This window comes from Thalassophryne amazonica, chromosome 4 (genome assembly GCF_902500255.1).
Source record: "Thalassophryne amazonica chromosome 4, fThaAma1.1, whole genome shotgun sequence".
Taxonomy (NCBI): Eukaryota; Metazoa; Chordata; class Actinopteri; order Batrachoidiformes; family Batrachoididae; genus Thalassophryne; species Thalassophryne amazonica.
Window position 1 is genome coordinate 100,053,862 of NC_047106.1, and position 27,516 is coordinate 100,081,377.

Here is a 27,516-nt window from a genome sequence, read left to right on the forward strand (position 1 = left end):
CGATTTTTTCCATCGTTTTTTTTTTTCCTTTTTTATATATAAACTGTTTAGTGTTTCTTTATATTTAAATAAATATTTTTATTTGTCCCAATCAGGAACATTTGCTGTGCAGACAACCAAATTTCCATTGATGAGCTGAACACCACGAAGTCCAGTCGAAAGAAAACATCTCTGCTCTTCAGCAACACCACCAGAGTTCAAAGCTGCAGAAGACACTTTCATCTGGTCCCGAGAATTCAGCATAACATCACCTGCTTCTAAATAAAAGGCTCGTTCAACAGCAACTATTTTTTTTATTTTTTAAAAAACTGTTTCATTTTATATTTTAACAATAAATGAACAGATCATTAAAAATGTCCACAAATCAAAATCAAGACATTTGCACAAGTAGAAGCTCTCCACTTATTGCGCTCAAATTCATATTTTAGAAATGACTCTGTCCTGATAACAACAATAAAGGCAATTACATATTTTGATGAAATTACAAGTTGAAATGACTATATAAAAAAAAAATTCATCATGAGGTTTATGTCACAGAAATCCTACTTTACAATCACACTGCAGTCATTGTTAAATTATTTCCTGTTGCATTTACTTCCTCCAAACCATCAACATGTCTATTAGACCCCTTTCCTACTAGGCTGCTCAAGGAAGCCCTACCATTAATTAATGCTTCGATCTTAAATATGATCAATCTATCTTTATTAGTTGGCTATGTACCACAGGCTTTTAAGGTGGCAGTAATTAAACCATTACTTAAAAAGCCATCACTTGACCCAGCTATCTTAGCTAATTATAGGCCAATCTCCAACCTTCCTTTTCTCGCAAAAATTCTTGAAAGGGTAGTTGTAAAACAGCTAACTGATCATCCGCAGAGGAATGGTCTATTTGAAGAGTTTCACTCAGGGTTTAGAATTCATCATAGTACAGAAACAGCATTAGTGAAGGTTACAAATGATCTTCTTATGGCCTCAGACAGTGGACTCATCTCTGTGCTTGTTCTGTTAGACCTCAGTGCTGCTTTTGATACTGTTGACCATAAACTTTTATTACAGAGATTAGAGCATGCTATAGGTATTAAAGGCACTGCGCTGCAGTGGTTTGAATCATATTTATCTAATAGATTACAATTTGTTCATGTAAATGGGGAATCTTCTTCACAGACTAAGGTTAATTATGGAGTTCCACAAGGTTCTGTGCTAGGACCAATTTTATTCACTTTATACATGCTTCCCTTAGGCAGTATTATTAGACAGCATTGCTTAAATTTTCATTGTTACGCAGATGATACCCAGCTTTATCTATCCATGAAGCCAGAGAACACACACCAATTAGCTAAACTGCAGGATTGTCTTACAGACATAAAGACATGGATGACCTCTAATTTCCTGCTTTTAAACTCAGATAAAACTGAAGTTATTGTACTTGGCCCCACAAATCTTAGAAACATGGTGTCTAACCAGATCCTTACTCTGGATGGCATTACCCTGACCTCTAGTAATACTGTGAGAAATCTTGGAGTCATTTTTGATCAGGATATGTCATTCAATGCGCATATTAAACAAATATGTAGGACTGCTTTTTTGCATTTGCGCAATATCTCTAAAATTAGAAAGGTCTTGTCTCAGAGTGATGCTGAAAAACTAATTCATGCATTTATTTCCTCTAGGCTGGACTATTGTAATTCATTATTATCAGGTTGTCCTAAAAGTTCCCTGAAAAGCCTTCAGTTAATTCAAAATGCTGCAGCTAGAGTACTGACAGGGACTAGAAGGAGAGAGCATATTTCACCCATATTGGCTTCTCTTCATTGGCTTCCTGTTAATTCTAGAATAGAATTTAAAATTCTTCTTCTTACTTATAAGGTTTTGAATAATCAGGTCCCATCTTATCTTAGGGACCTCATAGTACCATATCACCACAATAGAGCGCTTCGCTCTCAGACTGCAGGCTTACTTGTAGTTCCTAGGGTTTTTAAGAGTAGAATGGGAGGCAGAGCCTTCAGCTTTCAGGCTCCTCTCCTCTGGAACCAGCTCCCAATTCGGATCAGGGAGACAGACACCCTCTCTACTTTTAAGATTAGGCTTAAAACTTTCCTTTTGCTAAAGCTTACAGTTAGGGCTGGATCAGGTGACCCTGAACCATCCCTTAGTTATGCTGCTATAGACTTAGACTGCTGGGGAGTTCCCATGATGCACTGTGTGTTTCTTTCTCTTTTTGCTCTGTATGCACCACTCTGCATTTAATCATTAGTGATTGATCTCTGCTCCCCTCCACAGCATGTCTTTTTCCTGGTTCTCTCCCTCAGCCCCAACCAGTCCAAGCAGAAGACTGCCCCTCCCTGAGCCTGGTTCTGCTTGAGGTTTCTTCCTGTTAAAAGGGAGTTTTTCCTTCCCACTGTCGCCAAGTGCTTGCTCACAGGGGGTCGTTTTGACCGTTGGGGTTTTTCCGTAATTATTGTATGGCTTTGCCTTACAATATAAAGCGCCTTGGGGCAACTGTTTGTTGTGATTTGGCGCTATATAAATAAAATTGATTTGATTTGATTTATAATAAACATTTGTATTTATTTAGAGTCTGTTTTTTCTGGTTGAAATGAGATATAAATAATCTACCAGACTTAAAAAATGTACAAGTTTCCATGTTATTTTATTTGTCTAAAAATAAATGTCCTAAGTTCCTTATGTTAAACAAGAAATTATCTAATCTGAAATAACAGGTGGTTTTAATTACAGATGAAATGTTTCTAAAGAACCATTTACTGATTTATTTAGCTATTTTAATTACAAGTGTTCTAAACTTTTTTTAACAGTAATCAGAAATTTTGAGGTAACAACAAAAAACATTTCCAAGGATTTTTCTTTAGACAGCTGCTCTATAAATGAGCAGTCCTGTCACACATTAATGTTTTGTACAGATCAGTGGTTTCTGCACCAGTCCGTTTTGTATAGATCAGTATTTTCTGCCACTAGTCTTCCGTGTTTTGGCCCAACGCGTTGTTCCTATTGGACAACGCGAAGGTACGTCACAGCTCAGAGTGTCGAAAGTTGGATTGGATTGAACTTTGACCGCGCCAGCCTGCCGACAAGTTGCAATGCGCGCTCCAGTCAGAAGCGTCGTTTTAGCTCAGGTTGTTGTGAAAGTGTAGGTACACGGACCCACAACAGGGGGCGCAATGAACGGACAATGGAGAAAGGTGAATAACAAGTTTTACTGTTGTGAAAAGAGCACAACCAATACAACAATTAATAATTTGGAGTTTGAAGCCGAAATCTGCTGGTGTCGTGTGGGCAGGCTCGAAGGTAGGAGGCGTCCGTCCTAGTCGAACCGGAACCACCCAGATTTCCTCTGCCACCGAACCCCAGAAGTACTGGAACCGCCAAGTCCCGAATTCCCAGGTGGCCACTGCCTCCGCTCGTCGGATCCGGTACTGCTGGCGGGAAAGAGCACAAACACACAGGTATGGATGCGACAGCACCCAGTAGACGGAGAGGGGAGAAGCCGCCTCCACCTCTTGTTACAATGAAGCAGGAAAGGTGAGTACTTATCCAAGCAAGTAGCTTTCTGTAGTCAGCTGTCCTGAAAAGGTTTACCAAGGTTTATCAGAGTCTTCAATATGAGCTTGCAGAGAAGGTTACCTTAATCTCAAGGCGATATCTCGGCACTGAGGTGGAGACGCTGTCCTGCTGATATACCTCCGTCCTGAGTGCAGTCAGCTGTGTCCAGTAATGGGTGACAGCTGTCACCCTGGCAGCCCTCGTCGGCGGCAGCGCCCTCTGGTGCCTGGAGCCCGCACTCCAGGCAGGGCGCCCTCTGGTGGTGGTGGGCCAGCAGTACCTCCTCTTCAGCGGCCCACACAACAGGACCCCCCCCTCAACGGGCGCCTCCTGGCGCACGACCGGGCTTGTCCGGATGGCGACGGTAGAAGTCGGCCAGGAGGGCCGGGTCCAGGATGAAGCTCCTCTTCACCCAGGAGCGTTCTTCGGGGCCGTACCCCTCCCAGTCCACCAGGTACTGAAGACCCCGACCCATTCGACGGACATCGAGGAGCCGACGCACGGTCCAAGCCGGTTCCCCGTCGATGATCCGGGCAGGAGGTGGTGCCGGACCCGGGGTGCAGAGGGGTGAGGTGTGATGGGGCTTTATCCGGGAGACGTGGAATACCGGGTGAATCCGCAGCGAGGCCGGCAACTGAAGCCTCACTGCGGCGGGATTGATGATTTTGAGGACCTTGAAGGGGCCGATGTATCGGTCTTGGAGCTTGGGGGAGTCCACTTGAAGGGGAATGTCCTTGGTGGACAACCATACCTCCTGCCCAGGACGATACGTGGGAGCCGGGGCCCGCCGCCGGTCTGCATGTGTCTTCGCTCTCGTCCGGGCCTTCAACAAGGCAGAGCGGGCGGCACGCCACACCCGACGGCACCTCCGTAGGTGGGCCTGGACCGAGGGCACACCGACCTCTCCCTCGACCACCGGAAACAAGGGGGGCTGATACCCCAAGCACACCTCAAACGGGGAGAGGCCGGTGGCTGATGACACTTGGCTGTTGTGAGCGTACTCGATCCAGGCCAGGTGGGTACTCCAGGCCGTCGGGTGCGCGGCTGTCACACAGCGTAGTGTCTGCTCCAAGTCCTGGTTCGCCCGCTCTGCTTGCCCGTTGGTCTGGGGATGATACCCAGACGAGAGGCTGACCGTGGCCCCCAGTTCCCGGCAGAAGCTCCTCCAGACGTGTGAGGTGAACTGGGGACCGCGATCGGAGACGATGTCTGATGGTATACCATGCAGACGGACGACGTGGTGGACCAGGAGGTCCGCTGTCTCCTGGGCCGTTGGAAGCTTCGGGAGGGCCACGAAGTGGGCCGCCTTGGAGAAACGGTCCACTATCGTGAAGACGACGGTGTTTCCCTGGGACGGCGGGAGACCCGTGACGAAGTCCAGGCCGATGTGGGACCAGGGGCGATGAGGCACGGGCAGTGGCTGTAGCTGCCCTGAGGTCTTCTGGTGGTTGGCCTTGCCCCTGGCGCAGGTGGTACAGGCCTGGACGTAATCCCGGACATCGGCCTCCAGGGATGCCCACCAGAAGCGTTGCCGGACGACTGTCACGGTCCTTCGCACCCCCGGGTGACAGGAGAGCTTAGAACCGTGACAGAAGTCTAGGACTGCGGCCCTGGCCTCTGGTGGGACGTATAGTTTGTTCTTTGGTCCGTTTCCGGGGTCCGGGACACGGGTCAGGGCCTCCCGGACGGTCTTCTCCACGTCCCAGGTGAGGGCGGCCACGATAGCGGACTCCGGGATGATGGGATCCGGGGGATCCGACGGTTCCGTTTTGACCTCATCTTCGTGCACCCGGGACAATGCATCCGATCTCTGGTTCTTGGTCCCGGGGCGGTAGGTAATCCGGAAGTCAAAACGGCCAAAGAACAGTGACCAGCGGGCTTGCCTGGGGTTCAGACGCTTAGCGGTCCTGATGTACTCCAGGTTCCGATGGTCAGTGAAAACCGTGAATGGCACGGCTGTTCCCTCCAACAGATGTCTCCACTCTTCGAGGGCCTCTTTCACAGCAAGGAGTTCCCGATTGCCGACGTCATAGTTCCGTTCAGCGGGGGTCAACCTGCGGGAAAAATAGGCACACGGGTGAAGGACCTTATCGGTCTTCCCGCTCTGGGAGAGCACCGCTCCTATCCCTGAGTCCGAGGCATCCACTTCAACCACTAACTGGCGGCTAGGATCGGGCTGCACCAGAACTGGTGCAGACGAGAAGCGCCGTTTCAACTCCTTGAACGCGGCCTCGCACCGGTCCGACCAGGTGAAGGGAACTTTTGGAGAGGTCAGGGCTGTCAGGGGGCTAACTACCTGACTGTAGCCCTTGATGAACCTCCTGTAGAAATTAGCAAAGCCGAGGAACTGTTGCAGCTTCCTACGGCTTGTGGGTTGGGGCCAGTCTCTCACCGCCGCAACCTTGGCCGGGTCCGGGGCGACGGAGTTAGAGGAGATGATAAACCCCAGGAAGGACAAAGAAGTGCGGTGGAACTCACACTTCTCGCCCTTCACAAACAGACGGTTCTCCAACAACCGCTGTAGGACCTGACGTACATGCTTGACATGGGTCTCAGGATCCGGAGAAAAGATGAGTATATCGTCTAGATATACGAAGACGAACCGGTGCAGGAAGTCCCGCAAGACATCGTTTACCAACGCTTGGAAGGTCGCGGGAGCATTAGTGAGACCGAACGGCATGACCAGGTACTCAAAATGACCTAAGGGGGTGTTAAATGCCGTCTTCCATTCGTCTCCCTTCCGAATCCGAACCAAATGGTACGCGTTCCTAAGATCCAGCTTGGTGAAGATTCTGGCTCCATGCAAGGGGGTGAACACTGAATCCAACAAGGGCAACGGGTATCGGTTGCGAACCGTGATCTCATTCAACCCCCTGTAATCAATGCATGGACGAAGTCCGCCATCTTTTTTACCCACAAAAAAGAAACCAGCGCCCATCGGTGAGGTGGAATTCCGGATCAACCCGGCGGCTAATGAGTCCCGGATGTAGGTCTCCATTGATTCGCGTTCCGGCCGTGAGAGGTTGTACAGCCTACTGGACGGGAACTCACTGCCTGGAACCAAATCAATGGCACAATCGTACGGGCGGTGGGGAGGAAGCGTGAGAGCCAGATCCTTGCTGAACACGTCCGCAAGGTCATGGTACTCCGCTGGCACCGCCTTCAGATTGGGCGGGACTCGGACCTCCTCCTTAGCTTGGGAGCCGGGCGGAACCGAGGAACCGAGACACTCCCGATGGCAGGTTTCGCTCCACTGAACCACCACCCCGGACGGCCAATCAATCCGGGGATTGTGCTTAAGCATCCATGGAAATCCTAAAACCACACGGGAGGTGGCCTGAGTCACGAAGAACTCGATCACCTCCCGGTGGTTGCCTGACACCACCAGAGTTACTGGAGGTGTCTTGTGTGTGATTGGTGGGAGTAGGGAGCCATCTAGTGCTCGAACCTGCACAGGCGAGGTAAGAGCCACCAGAGGGAGCCCTATCTCCCTGGCCCATCTACTGTCTAGCAGATTCCCCTCAGAGCCCGTGTCCACCAGTGCTGGGGCCTTCAGGGTTGAATCCTCAAACAGGATCGTGACTGGGAGTCGTGTAGCAATGTGGGTATGTCCCACGTGAATGTTTTGGCCCACCCCTGGCCCAGTCTCTAAGGGCGGGCGTTTGGCGTTTGACCGCTCGGGGCAGTCTCTCACATGGTGCTCTATTGAACCACAAACAAGACACGCTCCGTGGGTCCATCTCCTTTGTGCATCTGGTGCCCTAAATGTTGCCCTACTCGTGTCCCTAGCTTCGTCAGTAGGGGGAGCTGTGACCCCACGGAGCGCAGGAACAGAGGAGCGTGGGGAGGGCGGAGCTCGATCGGACCCGGAAGGGAGAGGGACGACGCGTGCCTGGCCACGCCCTTCGCCTCGTTCCCGACGGCGTTCTTCTAACCGGTTGTCGAGTCGTATAACTAGATCGATGAGCCCATCTAAATCCCGCGGTTCGTCCTTAGCCACCAGGTGCTCTTTTAGGACCAGAGACAGTCCGTTTACAAAGGCAGCGCGGAGGGCAGTGCTATTCCAGCCGGATCTCGCCGCCGCGATGCGGAAGGCGACTGCATAGGCAGCTGCGCTCCGACGCCCCTGTCGTATGGACAGTAGTGCGGTTGAAGCGGACTCGCCTCTGTTGGGATGATCGAACACCGTTCTGAGCTCCCGTACAAACCCATCGTATGAATGAAGGAGCCGTGAGTTCTGCTCCCAGAGCGCTGTAGCCCACGCGCGTGCCTCCCCGCGAAGCAGGTTTATGACATAAGCTACTTTGCTAGCGTCAGTCGCGTACATCACGGGACGCTGTGCGAAGACGAGCGAACATTGCATCAAAAAATCCGCGCACGTCTCCACACAGCCTCCGTACGGTTCTGGAGGGCTTATGTAAGCTTCTGGGGACGGAGGAAGGGACCGTTGAACGACCAGTGGAACGTCACTCTCACACGCAGGGTCCTCGGGAGGGAGAGCCGCAGCGGCGCCCGGAGGGCGCGCTTCCACTTGTGCGGCGAGAGCCTCCACCCTGCGGTTTAGGAGAACGTGCTGCTCGGTCATGAAATCGATCCGAGTGGTGAAAGCGGTGAGGATCCGCTGCAACTCACCGACTACCCCTCCCGAAGCCGCCGCTGCGCCCTGTTCTTCCATTGGCCGTTCAACAGCCGGTTGACGCCCCTCGGGATCCATGACGCTGGCCGAGATATCCTGTTGTGAAAGTGTAGGTACACGGACCCACAACAGGGGGCGCAATGAACGGACAATGGAGAAAGGTGAATAACAAGTTTTACTGTTGTGAAAAGAGCACAACCAATACAACAATTAATAATTTGGAGTTTGAAGCCGAAATCTGCTGGTGTCGTGTGGGCAGGCTCGAAGGTAGGAGGCGTCCGTCCTAGTCGAACCGGAACCACCCAGATTTCCTCTGCCACCGAACCCCAGAAGTACTGGAACCGCCAAGTCCCGAATTCCCAGGTGGCCACTGCCTCCGCTCGTCGGATCCGGTACTGCTGGCGGGAAAGAGCACAAACACACAGGTATGGATGCGACAGCACCCAGTAGACGGAGAGGGGAGAAGCCGCCTCCACCTCTTGTTACAATGAAGCAGGAAAGGTGAGTACTTATCCAAGCAAGTAGCTTTCTGTAGTCAGCTGTCCTGAAAAGGTTTACCAAGGTTTATCAGAGTCTTCAATATGAGCTTGCAGAGAAGGTTACCTTAATCTCAAGGCGATATCTCGGCACTGAGGTGGAGACGCTGTCCTGCTGATATACCTCCGTCCTGAGTGCAGTCAGCTGTGTCCAGTAATGGGTGACAGCTGTCACCCTGGCAGCCCTCGTCGGCGGCAGCGCCCTCTGGTGCCTGGAGCCCGCACTCCAGGCAGGGCGCCCTCTGGTGGTGGTGGGCCAGCAGTACCTCCTCTTCAGCGGCCCACACAACACAGGTTTTGACGCGACACTTCTGACGCATCTAAAAAGCAACGCGTCTCATTGAAAATAATGCTTTTTAGACCGATTTTTGACGCCTCTGACGCTTCTGACGCGTTCAGTGTGAAAGGCCCATAAGAAGCGAAAACGAACAGACAGACAGAGTGACGGACTGACATGTTGATCGCTATGTCCCCCGTATTTCATATTGGGGGGAAAACAATGTAAAATTGCATCCTTTCACCAAAAGTTCTTCCTTTTTTGTGTCCCTTTGTTTCAAACTTTTACACCATTGCAAAAATATGTTTGATACTGAAGCAGCAAAACAAATGAAAACAAAGGTGTTCAATATTCTGTACCTTTTGCTGATACGATAGTCTGCTGTTGCTTGTTTCATTCCATCCGCCACCACAGATCTCCTCAACTTGTCAAGACAGACACAAAACAACCAGGTCAGGTCTGGAAGCATGAGTTGGTGCTGCATGTCGGTATACACACCACACTAAAAAATGTCCCAAATGGCAACCACCCAGGCAGACAAACAGTCCTTCCCCATCTCCCAAAAGTAACCATCTACCTGTTATAGCTAGGTGATATGTGAGCATGCCTTTGGCTTTTTCGAGTTGTTGGGGTTGTCAATGTCAAGGCACATGTGTGCTGTATCATGCCCAGAGAAAAGTGCCACATAGCCAAAATGGCGCAGCTGTTGTTCCCTTATAATGCAAGTAACATGCCTCTTATAAGCCTCCTGAAGTAACTTTTCATTTGGTACTAAACGATGCTTCAGAGAGACCTGGTACCAAAAACATCCAGTCATAGGTCACTGGTTAGTGTATGGATCTCACAACTGCACAGTAAGACAGGATGCACCAGGACCCTAAAGACTTAGACCAACATCCTACTGCAAAGATATCAGCATCATCAAACACCTCTGTGCAGGCACATCATGATTCCACGAGCTTTTCCTGGAGACATTCAATCTCAAAGACTGACGACCCAGAGACACTGCTGAGGTAAGTCAATGTGTCTACAAGTTCAACACTTTGACCACATACAGATACAATTCTGGTGGCTGATTCCAGAAATCACTGAAAGGCTAGAAAACACCGTTTGTTTTTGTCATGGCAGCAGCCAATCTGAGATCAAAGTGAATCGTAAAAAAAAAAAACCACAGTTTTTTTTAATGAGTACAAATTCCAGTAACGTCTCCAAAAGACTAAAAAGAGGAAATTATGAATGTGAATTCAAAAATTTGGGAAAATACGAATTCCAAAGTCACCACATTGTGCTTGTATTAAATATCCAGTCTGGGAAGAAAAAACAGAGAGTTGGAAAATTCAAGACTTATACCCCGTCACACTAGAGCAGGGGTGGCTAAGTTCGGTCCTCGAGAGCCACATTCCTGACACTCTTAGTTGTCTCCCTGCTCCAACACACCTGAATCCAATGAAAGACTCGTTAGCAGACTTTTAATGAGCCTTTCATTGATTCATTCATTCAGGTGTGTTGGAGCAGGGAGACAACTAAGAGTGTCAGGAATGTGGCTCTCGAGGACAGAACTTGGCCACCCCTGCACTAGAGCATGAATTGCACGAATGCTGGACGACTTGACATTCGAATGACATTCGTACAATTTGTGCTGCACTCGAATGCCTTGTACAGCATTCCTACAGCAGTCGGCACATTCGTGTGGCGCTCATGCTGCAAAACATACGAACGGCGGTGGAGTCAGTCGTACTGCATTCGTACTGCTGTAGAAATGGACAGTGGAACATCATTCATGCAAGTCGACCTGGAGTCATGCTGTAGGAAGTGACGTTCGAACTACATTCATGCAAGTCATGCTACATTTGAGCTGCATTTGAATTCCTTGTATAGCATTTGCGTCGCACTTAGGAAAATATGCCAGATTGGCAGGCCAGCACAAATGTAGAGAGCATACACACTACTGCCGTGCTGCAGTCGAAATGGTGAATATACGGTGGTCACACTGCTGTGTGACTGCTAGCCCATATGGCATTCGAACTGGCATATAACTGGCATCTGAAATGGCAACCCACAAGCATTTGGAACAGTCTGATTGCATTGGCATGTCCCAATTGTGCTCCCGATGAGCCGGACCCCCCACCACCTGCTAGACGTGAACATTGCATAATCACACCAAATGCACCGTGTGTCATAGCTATTCAGCGTGTCTTCATGACGCATTGACGCGCACTGTACCCATGTGGACGGTGATGACATGATAAAGGGGAGGTGATGGTCTAGTGGTTAAGGCATTGAGCTTGAGACCAGAAGATCCTCGGTTCAGATCCCAGCCTGGCTGGAAAATCACTAAGGGCCCTTGGGCAAGGTCTTTAATCCTCTATTGCTCCCGGTGTGTAGTGAGCTTGTATGGCAACATCCTCACATTGGGGTGAATGCGAGGCATTATTTGCAAAGTGCTTTGAGTGTCTGATACAGATGGAAAAGCGCTATAGAGGGTTTTCAATAACATGACTCATTTGCTCCCGTCTCCATTATGGATTACTTTAAACCCTTGAGATGAAGCTGTTTATTGTCATCGATGTGTAGCAGTTGGTTCAGTGGATCCGTATGTTATACTGGATAGTGAATTTAATGACGATGTAACAAAGTGGCTGGCAGTTTCACAGCATAAGCTTAATATGGCCAGAACCAATCAGACCACCCATAAAAACACTGGAGGAAAAGCTCAGAGGAAGCAGCTCGCTACCAAAGCTGCCTGGAAGAGTGCTCTGGCTACTGTCGGTGTGAAGAAGCCTCACGTTACAGGCCCAGCACTGTGGCATTGAAAGAGATCCGCTGCTACCAAAAATCTACCGAGCTGCTGATCCACAAGCTGCCGACCAGGTAAGCCTCGCTGGCTTCCTGCAGAGCATCACAGCGGAGCTCTGTCTTGAAGTCCTGAGCGATTTCTCTCACCAGGCACTGGAAGAGCAGCTTGCGGATCAGCAGCTCGGTGGATTTCTGATAGTGGCAGATCTCTCTCAGCGCCACAGTGCTGGGCCTGTAACGGTGAGGCTCCTTCACACCGCCGGTAGCCGGAGCACTCTTCTGGGCAGCTTCAGATTTGGATTTATGGGTGGTCTGCTTGGTTCTGCCCATATTAAAGCTTTCTTCACATCTACTGAGCCAGGTCTCTCTGTGTCGCTTAGAAAACTCGTAACACTCCACTGCTTGATGCACAATAACTGCTGGCAGCCTGTAAAATGAGCGACCTGTCTCATTTTTATAACCTCTGTTTGAACAATCGACGACAGCACAAAAGTTGACCAGTATTGAAGCTTCTGCAATTGCTTGCCAAATGCACGTAGTGTATCACCATGGCCACCGTGTCGTAATCCAGAATGGCCGTGGGGCGCAAAATGACATGAGCGATATGTCACCTCTATATAAATTCAGTCCATTTATAATTCAGATGAATTCTCTGACACATGAGGTGGACTGTCAATGTACGTGTGATTAAATGCACAATCTGGACATTCTACTGCAATCACAGTCGCTGTGCATCAGCGCGTCTCCGTGATGCATTGATGTGCACTGCGGCCTTGTGGACGGGGTCTAACAGCCATGATGACATGATCATTCAGATGAATCCTCTGACACATGAGTTGGACTGTCAATGGATGTGTGATTAAATGCACAATCTGGACATTCTACAGAGATCACAGGCACTGCATGACGTACAGACTTGCCGGCCTGATTGTTTTCATTTTTATATATCCTTATTAATTTTTTTCTAGAAAACATGAAAGAAAACAGCCCAGTCAGGTGGGCTTGTCTGCGCATTCCAGAGCCGTGCAAAGTGCAACGTGCCTCTGGACACTGACGTTTTGTACAGGCAACCGGCAAACTCATGGACTCTTCCCTTTCAATCTGGCCAGGACAACAGCTAATCGTAGCAGTGCGTAGGCCTGCTTCATTCACACATCTCACCTGTTCGCCTCACAGCTCATGTGTGAACCTGCCTGGACAGCACAGTGGCTGCAATATCCAGAGAGAGCGGGCGAGAGAGAGAGAGAGTGAAAGACAGAGAGAGAAACAGTGAGACAGTGAGAGACAGAGAGAGGGAGCCCGCAGCAAGGTGTTGCATTCACGGCCTCGTGTCACAGATCAGTAACTGCATGTTCACCTGTCACATCAGACTGTCTATAAACTAAATGAAAACATCCAAATAGTTGCGCTGTTCCTGACCAGTGCACCAGAAGACATACAGGCCAGGGAATCAAAACAATCATCCACATGAATCCACATGAATCATGTTATTAACGGCCTAAATGGCCGCGAGACAGGAGGACACACAGAATGAGTGCCACTCTATTATATGCACATAAATTCTCAGCGTGTCATGGGTGTGGGCAGGACTGGACAGGCTCCTTGCAGAACCGGATGGGAGTCCGATATCCAGTGGAAACGGCCAGGAGCCGCACAGGGCTCTGGTGCTGCAGTACTTGGTCTGCCACCCCCCGTGAACAGTTGAATTCCAGCGAGGGAGAAAGAGTGAGAGACAGGGGGGAAAGAGTAAGACGTGCATGCGTGTGGGGGGGGGGATCCAACCTAGGAACTGTCTATTAACAGCACTCTGCCACAGCCCCCCCCTGCGGTTGCTTTTATCCCTTGTCTTCTTTAATTTATTCTGTTTTTATTTTTTTGTGGGGGACAGTTTATGTCCTCATTCGACTTGCACTCTGGGTAGTCCACCTGCTGCTGTACTCCTAATTCCGCGAATCATTTGTGCTGGCTCCGTACCACATTCTGGGTATTCGTACACGGCTGTATGAATGTCTGTCCCGTACGAATGCAGCTCGAATTCTATTTTGTTTTTCCAGTTCATTTGATTCGTCCAGCATTCATGCTCTAGTGTGACAAGGCCTTTACATTTACCGCAAATCAATGCAGAAGACGCAAAAATTTCAGTTCTTGTCGAGTCTTCATGGACTTGCTAATATCCCAGTTTACCTCAAGTTTCATCTTGTCGTGAAATGCACCTGAATTTGTGAATTAAATTGTTTGGATCACCTAACTGTTACACTGCATTGTGTGTTTGTGTTTTTTATGTCTTCAAATTTGTTCATTTCGTGTGTCAAAGATCAACGCCCAAAAGACATCCAAGCAGCTTATGGCAATGAGAGGATTTGCTACAACTTCAACAGGGTCACAAAAATGAATGCATTAAAAAAACGTTTTAGACATCCACACTTGCTGAAGAAACCTCACACGATGACAGAGCTGGTAAATAACACCCCCCCCATGAGCCATCAAACACTGAAGCTCTTGTATCCAACAGCAACAAAGTGTACAGCCTTCTCTTGGTTAACAAACAAACAAAAAAAGTTCAGGGTTCCAAGCTAATACAGTCCTCTGCCTGTTTCAAGTTAACCCACAAGCTGACAAGATGATGAAATAAACAGAGGGGTTTCCATTAGACCATGGGGCTGGAAAACTCATTGGACAATGCCAAAACCTCACCAAAAGTGCAGGGCATCACTTCTGAGCCCACCACATGCTCCTATAGCAAACTAATTCAGCATACTGTAATAAACTCAGCACTGGATGGCATTAAATTCAGAAAAAAAATGCACTAAGATAGTGAATGTAAATGATAGAAGAGTTAATGTTTATGAGCAGAGCAAATGTGGTATTTTGAGATGCACAGCAAAGTGTACAGAGTAACATATCCCTCATTCCTTTGATTGGAACCAGACCAACCTCCACAGAGTATTTCCAGAGGCGGTTTTAGCATTTTGCCATTACACACAGTCAGCTTAATCTCCTACAGTCAAATGGAATCACAGCAGGCTAGAAGATGAAGTAATGCAATGGAAATATATGTTTTCAGCAAAAAATGTCATTTAGAAAAGAATCACTCTCAGGAAAGTGTTTTAAACCCTTGATTTGACAGTACAATGTCACTTGGTTTCAAATTCATTTTGTAATTCAAGCAACAAGATTTGCTTTTGACTATCACACTGACATGAATGTCACGTTTTTGGACAAAAATCCACAACTCTCAGTAGGTGTCATGAGTAGCCAAAGAATGGCGTCCAAACAGCTGAAGCTGAGGTGATGAAATATACAGTGTACTTGGAAAGTATTCACGGTGCTTCATTTTTTCCACATATTGTTCTGTTATAGCCGTATTCCAAAATGGAGTAAATAATTTTTCCCCTCAAAAATTCTACTCACAACACCCCATAATGACAACATGTTGTTGTTGTTGAAATTTTTGCTAATTTAGTAAAAAATAAAATAGCTACGAAATCATATGTATGTAACTATTCACAGCCTTTTCCATGGAACTCAAAATTGAGCTCAGGTTTATCCTGTTTCCACTGATCGTCCTTGAGATGCTTTTACAGCTTAATTGAAGTCCACCTGGGGTAGTTTTTTTAAAAAGTTTTTTTATTATTATTTTTGATAAATTAGCAAAATCTCAAAAAACAAAAAACAAAAACATAATTATTCACATTGTCATTATGGAGTGTTTTGTGTAGAATTTTGAGGAAAAAAAATTATTTCATCCATTTTGGAATAAAGCTGTAACTTAACAAAATGTGGAACATGTGAAGCACTGTGAATACTTCCTGGATGCACTGTACAAACTGGCAGAATATAGTCAACAACAATCCAGCAAAGAAGTGAGGAAGTTCTTCATGGATTTGAACCATGTCCATGGCTGGAGACATGCATAGCTTGCGTGAATGATTGAGCTTATGAATCCAAGTAAGGAGACAAGAAATTGAGCAAGGCACGGTAAGGACAGAATGTTCAAAAGAAACAGATGGCAGATGGATTCATGAAGATTTACTGCATTAGAGAAATCACAGCTGTGTTTCTAAAGAAATGCTTTTTTGATTAGTGTTGATCCACTTAATTCTCATTGACAGAAGCCACCAAACACCTGATTGACAACAAATTTACCATATGTACAAATATTGTACATATTGTACAAATGTGTTGCATTTTGGACTGTCTTTTTGACAAGATGAGTCAATAAGTTGGTTTCATTGTCAGTTAACCCTTGCCTCCTTATAGGTTCCATTTGAGAGCACAACAAGTCTGATTTAGGATGCTGTGTGTTGAACACATTTGGCCCTATCTTGATGTAATAAGTAAGCCCCTTCGGCTGCTCCCTTGTTTTTTCACTCGGGGTCCACACAGCAGATCTAAGGTGGACCTGTATGTTGATTTGGCACAAGTTTTTACACCGGATGTCCTTCCTGATGCAACACCGCATGTAGAAATGTGGCAGGGGTGGGATTTGAATCGGGAAGAGTGGGTGTAAAAACAAGTTGGCAAGTTGTGTAAAGGTGTGCAAATCCACTTCGGATGTGTCCAAGCAAACATGAGTATTTATTCATTGATTGATCCATTCATTTTCTGACACTTATGTGGGTTTGGTTCACAGTGGCAGCAAACAAAGTAGTTCATGCAACAATTCTCTATCCTTGGCCAGGCTCTCTAACTCCTCTTGACAGTTCTTTAGGCATGCCCAGGCCAGCTGGCAGCTGTAATCCCTCCAGCATGTACTAGGGGTTCCGCTTACCAGCTGCCCAAAACACCTCAGCTGGCTCCTTTTGATGCAGAAGAGCCATGACTCTACTCTGAGTCCCTCCCAGATCTTCAAACTTTTCAACCTCTCCTGGAGTGTAATCCTAGATACCTGATGGAGGAACCTTATTTCCTCTGCATGTATCCCAGTCTTGTTCTTTCAGTCACTTTTTAAAGCTCCTGACCATAAGTGATGACAGGAGTGTGAACTGACTGGTAAATCGAGAATCTCACCTTCTGACTCAGCTCCTATTTTACCATTTTAGGTCAGTGTAGCATCCACTTCTTTCCCACACATTGTCCATCCCATCTTACCCCAACGTGTGAAGAAGACCCTGAGGTACAAGAACTCTGAAATGGTGTAATAACTCTCTCCTGACCCAAAGGGGGCAATCCACTCTTTCCCACAGAAGACCATGATCTCAGATTTGAAGGTACTGATCCTCATCCCATTCACTTCACACTTTGGAGTGCACATTGGAGGTCACTGTCTGATGAGGCCAACAGACATTGCCACAATGTTTTTGTCCAGGGTTGCTATTTATGCAGCAGAAAATATCACTGTTAGATTTACCATGTTTATTTGTCATGGGCATTTTGAGGTGTGAAGATAATATCAACCAGTCAGAGTTGCATCTGTCACTCTCTTTGTTGTTGTGGTATTGAGAAAGCACATGCCAGTTAAAGGAATTCTGGAGAGTTAACAGATTAGTGCCATTCTGTTAGGGCTGTGGGGGGGCAGAGTCTCTGACTTTTGCCAGTAAATACTGATGTCACTGTGTTCTGGCTCCTTTACTGTTCAATTAAAAAATACTATGGTTTCAAGATTTGGATACTAACAATGAATGACCTAAGGTGATGACTAAATATATTTGGTACAAAGTCTCTTTGGAGGATCTTTGGATACTACTGGAAAGTAGGGTGACCAGATGTCCCACTTTGTGCCCCAAATAAAGGTGACAAAAAAGATGACCAAAAAACTTAAAACATATTGCCATTTTAGGCCTGAATAGGCCTGAAAAAAGTTTCTGATTGAAGTATTTTAGACATAGGATGAGCATGTCAGGTGAATTGGAAGCTTTATCATTGTCCAGGTTTCTCTTGTAAAAGAGATCTTGATCTCAATGGGACTAACCTGGTGAAATAAAGATTAAATTAAAGTGGGAGGGGGAAGTGTTGGCTTTTTAAATACTTAAAAGACTCTGGACTTGAGAGGATTTAGTACTGCTATACTGGACTGACGCAGAAAGTGGCAGCAATGTAACAATAAGGATGCCAGCTGCCATTAAACGCCACAGAAGAAGAGAGGGTACATTTGGTTTATGTCACAAGAGCATGTTTTGAGGTGTCAGCACATTTCTGCATTTACGAAATGCCTCAGGAAACCACAAAAAAAATGCATAAAAGTACTTACTTACTCGTTTTCCTCAGCAGAGTGTTCGTGAGACAAAAACAAACGTGTTTTCGTCATGGCAAGCAGTCAGACCTATCTCTGACCACCAGCTAGCTCCAGCACAAATTTGAACTGAATAACAATAATTTATAGATTCTTAATGACACCCATCCCGCTTGCAATCACTGATCTAAATTCATACTTTCGTGAACGTGATATAACATTACCTGTTGGGTCAGCTTGGCAGGCTCGATGCATACAGTGGATGTTTTTAGCTCAGGTGCTGTAGCATGGAAGAAGTGCTGTTATGGAAAGCTAATTCCATTTTGCAGTACTGTGTTTTACTTTTGGTTTAACTGATAATGGTCACACACTTTCGACAGTTTCTGACATTTTCTCCATGGATTATTTTGTGTTCCCTGTCACTCACAGTGTTTGTCTCAGTCTGTCTCCATTTTGCATTCCGCGCTTCGCATATGCTTATGGCGCGCTGTGCATGTATCGTGCACATAGTAGTGATTAAACGAAGCCTCGAGGCAGAGAATTTTGCCTCAAAGCATTAAGCAATCAAATTATTTGAATTATTCAAGGAATCCTTTTCAGCCCTAGCTGGGATTATCTTTTTTCTTCTAAATCAGGACCACAATGGGAAAAGTTTCATTCTGGTGGCCGTGGCACCAGAATGCATTGTCAGCACACACATACACATGTGGGCTTCAGCACAATGGTGGACAATACTAATCATACACTGTAAATTTTGCTGAGTAAAATTTCCTCTGCTGGGATAACATTTGATTCCAGTCTAAATAAGGTAAAAAACACTCTATAGTGGAGTGAAATCAGCTCTACCGGTGTAATTGGCTGAATGGTCTCCCCCCCCCCGCTCTGCCTCCACTCCACATGAGTCATTTTGGAGCTCAGATGCTCTGTGGACAGACTGTCTTCACTCAAAGTGATCAAATGGATTAATGGGATTATTAACCATCAGATAACAAGGTCAAACCTCTGAAATCATTCTAAAGTTACCTATATGCAGAAACAAGGCCGTTTCAAGAAGGAATGGGGCCTTAATCTGTGACGCCTTGAAATGACGGACGGCCAGTGAATGCATCCGCTAGCAGCCATGTAGCTATGGTGCACTGATCGCTTCCTTTGTCTTTTATTATGAAATAATGCTGAATTTATGTGGAAATGTACAAAAGCTTCAGATATCTGTCACTGCAGCCCAGTGTCACTTTTTTTTTTGTGCTCCCGTCACAAAATTAGTCAAATTTTCATGACAGGGTTTTTTTTAACTCACTATTACTAACCCTACTCTCACCCCCAACCCTAACCATAACCATAACCTAACCCTAATCCTTCCCCCAATCCTAACCATAACCACCCCCCCGCTTCACTTTTTATTTCGTGCAGCCATCACGGAATGTATTGGAATGAATTTGTACTGCCGTGACCAAAATGAGGTGCTTTTCGTCACAATATCACAAACCAATAGATTGTGTATTTCGTGCTGCTGAATCATGACTTGCTGTGAGACCAGGTTGGTCGCTGAGACAGATGATGACTGGAGTGCAGTTTTAAGCAGAAACGAGGTATTAATCGGTGACTCACGGCTGATGACGCATGTGCACTGAAGGAAGCGCTGACCGAGTTTTAGGGCGGACCGTTCAGTCAGTGACACTGTCTAGTCAATGCAAGTGGTTTTACTCCAATAAGAGTTGATTTTACACTATGTTGAGTTGATTTAGCCCTGTGGCAGAGTACATTTAACTCCATTTAGACTGGGACAAAATGTTATCCCAGCAGAGTAAATTTTACTCAGCAAAATTTCCTGTGTACCCGAGAACTGAGGAGGACATGATACATGACGGTACCAGCCAGGAGCTCTTCGAGGGCACAGACCACTAGACATGACATATTTCATCCTCCGCTCTGGCTGGGGGCCACATGTCATCCGTGCATGACAGTGTCAGCCAGGAGCTCTTTGATGGTGTGAACAGCTGGACATTACATATTTCATCCTATAGGAAATCATTTTACAAGTGGGTGATTGCCTGTCACAGTTTTCTTCTTTAGTTTCTTTTCTCCTCAGTGGAGCCACGCTAAGCTTTGTGTGATTATTTGTTATTTTTACTTATTTTAATTTCATTATTAATTTTATTTTATTATTATTACAGGGCTGTTCCTTACTAGGTACATTCAGGGGAATTTCTACAGCCTCTATTCACATAGATAATGGCAGGATGATAGCAGGATAATACAGCTGAATACATTGTGTACAAACGTGTCATCATTTCAGCCGCGAGTTGCATTAGACATCCGCGAGAGTGCCACTTGACATTCATGCACAGATCTGCAGATCCTTGCATCTGCGACAGCTGCACTCAACATTCATGAGAATGCCGAACAACATTTGAGCAGCACTCATGCGATATGCATGCACACATATTTGCTGCAAGTGAGATACCAGCTGAGAATTTGTCTCTCATTTGTGTGTTTAGTCATTAATTTGCATCTCCAGTTGCACCCAGTAAGATAGAAGCCTTACCCACCTCATCAGTAAGCACACTGGTAAGAGCGGAAAGGGCAACCTCTCTCAGTTAATTTTTGATTACAGGAAAAATTCTCAAGACAAACTAATCTGCTTTGAAAAAGCACAACCAAGAATGTTCTGAACATACAATGACTGAAAAGATGCTGCTAAATGACCACATACAGTCCCGTTTTCACAAAGACAGATGGTTGAAAAGACAACCAGCAAGTGAAGAGTGCCAATAAAATGGACTCCATTTGGTGACTCAGAGATTATACTGATTCCAGATCAGTCACTGAAATAAAATATTCCCAAATTCACACCTACAAACTCACCACAACACGGTCCCATATCCTGCAAACAGGTTTGGCAGTTCAAAAGTTCCACTATAGACTGCCAACATCTTCATGCAGAAGAGTCAGATACAGACTTTGCAACATGAGTTCATCCTACTGCTATTCACATTCCTTAATTCTTTCAGTGCTCCTCTGTGGTGTCGATGGGAGAATAATTCAATCCAAGAGTGGGGAATAATAATCTGCTACTGCCAGTCATTCTCCATGCCACAGCTCCTTTTAACGTACCAACTACATTAATACCTGTATTACACATTACTAAAATATAGTTAGATGAAAGTTACAGAAGCAGAAGGTTTTTCTTTCATTGTAGTTGAAACTGCAGTGACTACTCGTGGCTGGGCGAGTCTTTTCAGTTCCTCTGCCTCAGTATCAGTAACGAAGTCGTGGTACAGAACCCATATGGCTGACGGCTCAGCACTTCCCTTCTTACTGGCATCAGGAGGAAGCCAGGACTGCCATAGTGAAGTAGTCGCCAGAATAGTCTTGGGTTTTCAAAATGCATTGGCTGTTAGGAAAAACAGGCATCTATTCCATTAATAACATCAAAGCAAAAAGATTTTTAGTCCTAAACAATTAGATTAATCATTGTCCTTACCCAGCAAACCTTAAATATAAAATAACTAAAGTGTCTACGCAAGAGTAAAAATATGCAGTGAATATGGATAATTAATGGATATTGAATTTTTAACTAGATATTGAATTCTGGGTGGTGATTCTTTTTGGTATACATTCACGGGCCACTTTATTATGTTCACCTTGCTAGTACCAGGTTGAAACTGCCCCCCTCACCCCACCCACCCGTTTTTTTTCAGAACTACCTTTCTCAGTGTTGGTCCACATTGCAGTCGCTCATTCAACCAGTCTGTCCATTACCCTCTGACATCAACAAGGCATTGTCATCCACACAACTGCCACTCACTGGATATTCTTCTCTTTTTCAGGCCATTTTCTGTAAATCCTAGAGATGGTTGTGTGTGAAAATCCCAGTAGATCAGAAGATCTACTGGGATCTGAAATACTTAGACCAGCCCGTCTGGCACCAACAACATTGCCCCGTTCAAAGTTACTTAAGTCCCTTTCTTCCCCATTCTGATGCTCGGTTTTAACTTCAGCAAGTCCTCTTCACAACATCATGGTGGCATGATGGCAAAAATAACAAGAGTCATCAGGAGATGACGTATCCCCAGTCCCACAAATCAGTAATACAAAGTGTCGCGGGATCACCCAAGTACTTGTACACCCTTTGCTAAATATGAGAGAAACTGGTCAACTGGTTCTTGAGATATCACACTAATGAGGGTGGTAATGACATATCTTGAATATGTCACTGTGACCTGAAATTGACCCAAGATCACTGTAATCGACTGGGGTGTGGGGATCACCAAGCACACCCTTATGCTAAATAAGAATGTAATTGCTCTAGTCTTGAGATATCACGCTAAGAAGCGAAAACAGACGGATGAACCGATGATGCTGACACACAGTGTGAGTTCAGAATGACTAAATGTGATGAATACCTGAGATCCTTGGGTCTGACAGAGTCTCTCATAAGTGTCCCTGGTCCTGAGGTAGGTGGAGGTGGGTCTCTTTAACCCACCACCTCTGGTCGGTATGTGTGTGGTTTTAACCAGCAGCTTCTCATATTTTTCAACATTCTCTAAAACTCTTCCATTCACTGGATCTGAGAATAAACAAATTGATATCATGCCACATTGCAGAGCATGCTTCTCCAATTATAGAAGTAGGACTATTCTGTGCAAAACAAATTGTGGACTGAGTTTAAGTGAAAAGTTACCATAATGCAGTAACTCCTGAGACAGGCTCAGAGCATAGGAGATGTTTCCTGTCTGAAACAATGGCAGGACTTTACAGCAGCTTAATCCATCCATCATCTCATGTGTGTTTGAAATGTTGTCTCTGCACCTACTTTATAGTGAGAGAAGGCCAGGTAATCCAGAGCATCCTCTAAAGTTCCTTCATTCTCAGGGCTCCATTCCCCCTCCTGTGACCCTGAAGAGACGCACCGACTCCTCCAACCACTGCACTGAGTGGTAATAGTCCTTCTGCTCATAAGCCACCTGCAAAAATAACATCTATCTCACTATTCTGTAATCTTCGTCATTAATAATGGGGTTTGCCCTTAATATCCATCTACTCGTTACTAATATCTGACTCTGACCTGTTTATATGAGTCCCCCAGGTAAAGATCGTATTTTATCAAGCGCTGGTCCCCAGAACCAGATGAGTGTTTTCTTACCTTTTTTGGAGCACCGTTTAAAAGAATCTCAGATGACAACCTGCTGTGCATGATTTTAAGGCTCATTTACGACTCTTTGAGGAAATATGAGCAAATTTATTGGAGAAGAATCATAACAAAAGTATTAAGAGCTGATCTGGGAACTTTAAAACTGGGCAAGGCTCTTTAAATCTGAGCCAATACGAGAGAAAGTCTGAGGTAACATGCTCTTATTCCAACATGAATTCTGCAGTGCTAAATGAACACTGTGCACATAAAGTCATTTCAATGTGGTGTCAAATCAACTATACAGGAGCGTTAAAGCAAGTTGATAAAAAGGAATAGAATTAATTTGCATTATATAACTTCTGCACTCATTGCAGTGTTAATTTGATGGTGCAAAACAACACTGTCACATTGTTTAATAAGGTTTCACAACATTAAAATTGCCATATTGAAGAATCAAGTAATCCATGACAATTTAACTGTAATCCGATTGCACATATTTCCAGTGTAATCTGACCTACCATGGGGCTGACTGCTGGCTCAGACATATGCTTACTTACTATATCCTTCACCATGCATGACTGCCTTTGAAAGGATATGGAAACAGAGGAGATAAACTCTAAAAAATGAATTGCTGTCTCAACAATAAAAAGTGATGTAACAATTTGCATAGCTTTTTAAAGTTATTTCAACTTAACTAAAGTTATTTCAACTTAACTAGAGACGCATGTGGCATTAACTCAGTTGAAAGTTGAAATAACAAGAAATCTATGCAAGAAAATCTATGAGACAGTAGTTCCTTTTTTAGAGTGTAGAATGGTGGACAGCTGCACAGAGAAAGATAATGATGGAGTATAAGGACACATCTTTGCATTCAGGTCCTCACCCAGAACCAGTTCCTAGGACTGCATTGCACTGTTCCTGGACTTCTGAATCTTCTGCTGATGTCATGTCCAAGATGGGGGTCACAGCCCAAAAAGCTGGTTTGCTACTGGGACCACTGTGGCCTTTAGCCTCCACAGCTTTTCTAGTTCTTCCTTCAGCTTCCTTCATCTTCACATTGTTAGATAATATCGGTACTAATTCCTTATTTTATTATTTTATGTTAGTTATCAAGTATCTGCTTTTGTTGTGTTTAGAAGTGCCTGGAACCTGGTTCAAAGTCTCAACAGAAGAGTTAAGTTTCACTTCCATTACACATGCGCAAGTTTCAGATAAAGGGAGGGCTCCCCTCTGTCTGTGTAAGATTAGGATTGTGAGACTAAAACCCACCCACTGTACCGCCTACATTGTCTTGTATAAAATCCATATGTCGTCCATGTTCGGGGTCTCTCAGAAGATGGAGTTCCGTCTGGGCTGTGTCTCTGGGGACCCGGGCCTGGTTTTCAGAGTGACTTTCAATCATTTCAAAGTGAGGAAAATATCGATTTTGTTCTTTGTAAGGGGCAGTATCTGCAATATGAACCAGGAGGATTAACAACATGCTCTTTGTTTCTGATATTGGTCTGATATTGGAATTGACACATCTAAACACATGTTGGGCAGTATGTCTCATGGCCAACTTGCTACTTTGCTCACTTCATATCTCCTCATACAATAATAATGATCATACTGTGAATGTCATTGTGCTCCACGTCCATTTACTGTTAACACATTTGTTGAAATTAATGTAAATTTGATTTGTTGTCTTTCTAAAACAGGGTGGGGTCAACTACAGCAGCATTGCACATGCGCGATTCATTTTTACCCTGAGTGCGGTCAGTGCTGTCACGTACGGCCGGGGAAGCGCCATTTTGGACTTGTGTCAAAAAAGTTCAGAAAAAAAATAGAAAAACAGTAGTAGAATGAGTCACCCATCACCAGGCTGTGAGAAGCCTATTACCAGTGACTTTTCAGAGCAACACCAAACCAAGGGAGGACTGAACAACATGGTTTGATCGATCGGACTGCAATAGCTGGCATACCTGCACAGAGCACACGGGGTTTAGGCCACAATCCTGGACTGAGCGTGATACCACGGCCGGGGTGATAGCGCAGACCCAATCAATCCGAAAAACCTTATTTTCGGATATGTACAAACACCCAATTTGACCAGCAGCTTCTGTCAAGCTGTGACAATTGGGAGATGAGAATTTAAAAATAAAACATGATGTTACTGCATTCCTGATGGTCCAATGCTTGGCTAATGTTAGCTTAGCCTGTTAGCTCCTAAATTAGCAGAGCTGGTGAATGCTTTAATTCAGAAATGGTACTGTCTATTTTTATTTTTACCAACTGAGGCTACCTCAAGTAAAGTGGCAGCATTTTGATTTGTCATTAATATATCATAACATATAAACTGACTGTCATGACAACATTATGACAATGTAATAAAGATATTTTTTGACCTCAAGTGAAGTGATAGAATTTTGATTTGTCATTAACATATTATGAAGTGTCAACTGACGTCATGACAACATTATAACAATGTAATAAAGATATTTTTTGACCTCAAGTAAAGTGGCATTTTGATTTGTCATTAACATATTATGTTAACCTATAATAACTGTGTCATGACTCATAATATGAATCATGACACAGTTATGGCAGTGTAATGAAGATATTCTAATTAGTCTGTAACCTTGTGCATGTAATTATAATAATCATCATGTCAACTTGCCATGAACACCAAGTAACTCATGGCATAATAGTGCATAGATAGTGCACTTACAAATAGTTAGTTCATTGTTTGTTGGGAAAGTGTAGTGACACGGACCCACAACAGGGGGCTGTAAATGAACGGACAATGGAAGGAGACAAATTATAACACTTTACTGTTGTGAATGTCACAACCAACACAGCAGATTCAGAATGTGCAACAGTCAATTAATAAAGGTGTCGTGTGGGCAGGCTCAACGATAGGAGACGCCCGTCTGGAAACGAACCGGAACCACACGATTTCCACCGCCACCTGAACCCGAGGAATACTGGAGCTGCCAAGTCCCGGAGTCCCCAGGTGGCCACCTTCCCGGCGTGTCGGATCTGGTACTGCTGGCAGAAAGCAAAAGACAGTCAAAGGGTGGGTGTGTGAACACCCAGTAACAATGGTGGGAATGCCACCTCTCACTCAACACGTTGCAGCGGTCTCAGATGAAAAGGAGCGCCGTCTTGCACAGCCTCCGCAAAATGACCGGTTCTCCTGCAAACACTCACAATAACAGATTTATAAATCACAAAAGGCTGAGAGTATTACCTCCAGATGAAGATGATATCTCGGCAGTTTGGTGGAGGTGTCTTCCTGCTTTTATACCAGATGTGATGATTAGTGACAGCTGTCACGGATGATGGGTGATAGCTGTCACCACGGCTTGTTCCTGAGGCGGCAGCGCCCTCTCGTGCCTGAAGCCCGCACTTCAGGCAGGGCGCCTTCTGGTGGTGGGCCAGCAGTACCTCCTCTTCAGCGGCCCACACAACATGTTTATTAAGTATGAAAAACAATGAGTAAACACATAATGCATGGGACTATTCATGAGAGGTAAAGCATTAATTAAACGTATTAATTACTTATTAAGTAGGCTGGAGGTTAATGCCCTTGGTTTGAGTGTGGAAAGTTCCCAGTTCAAACCCCATTTGTGCCACAACTCCATGTAATATGGAGTTGCATCAAGAAGGGAATCTGACGTAAAACGTATCAATTCAACATGCAGGTGCACCTCTGATTTGCTGTGACGACACCGAAGGCAAACCATGGAGCAGCCAAGGGACTTACTACTTAATTACTTATTAAGTATGAGTCATTCTTAATTGTTTGTGAATTCATTACATATTATTCATTCTTAATTAACACTAAATAAGGTGTAGTCATTATAAAGTGCTACCTAATAATCATCATGTCATCTTGCCATAAACACAAAAACAGATGCATATTTTGTTAATGTCAAGTTATCATGACAAAGATGACTTCTGGTCATGTCACTTTGATTAATGTCAAGTTGTCATAATAAGGAAATCCCAAAAAATGTCAATTGTCATGATGAAAACCAAATGACACTTAATGACAGCAGTCATAAACATTTATGACATTTCTGACACATGACTGTGTCATGTAACAGTTATGACAGTGTCGTGTCATGATTATGACGGAACCTTCAAGTAAAGTGTTACCAAAATTTTTCCCAGGAGTGCTTTTCTGTTTAACTGTTTAGTGTTTCTATATTTTAAGAAATATACATATATATTTTGTAACTGTCCCACAATCAGGAATCCCAGCTGCTTAGCAGAAAACATCTCATGTCTTCAACATGGAAGAAAAGTGTCTTCAAAAAGTCCACCAGGGGATGAAGCTGAAGGGTATGACTTTTATCTGGTTAAATGTCCCGAGAGTCAGCAAAGCAACCCCTGCTTCTAACTAAAATAAACCAATCAGCCAATC

The 27,516-nt window shown here is 45.1% G+C and overlaps 1 protein-coding gene across 1 annotated transcript in view; it reads right to left on the bottom strand.

The window, feature by feature from the left end:
* p4ha3 (prolyl 4-hydroxylase, alpha polypeptide III) overlaps positions 1-27,516 on the bottom strand; it is an 82,554-nt gene that overhangs the window by 16,414 nt on the left and 38,624 nt on the right. The window contains exon 7 of the mRNA XM_034168351.1: positions 9,366-9,430. Coding sequence (XP_034024242.1) covers positions 9,366-9,430 — 65 coding nt within the window. The remainder of the gene's footprint in view (positions 1-9,365; positions 9,431-27,516) is intronic.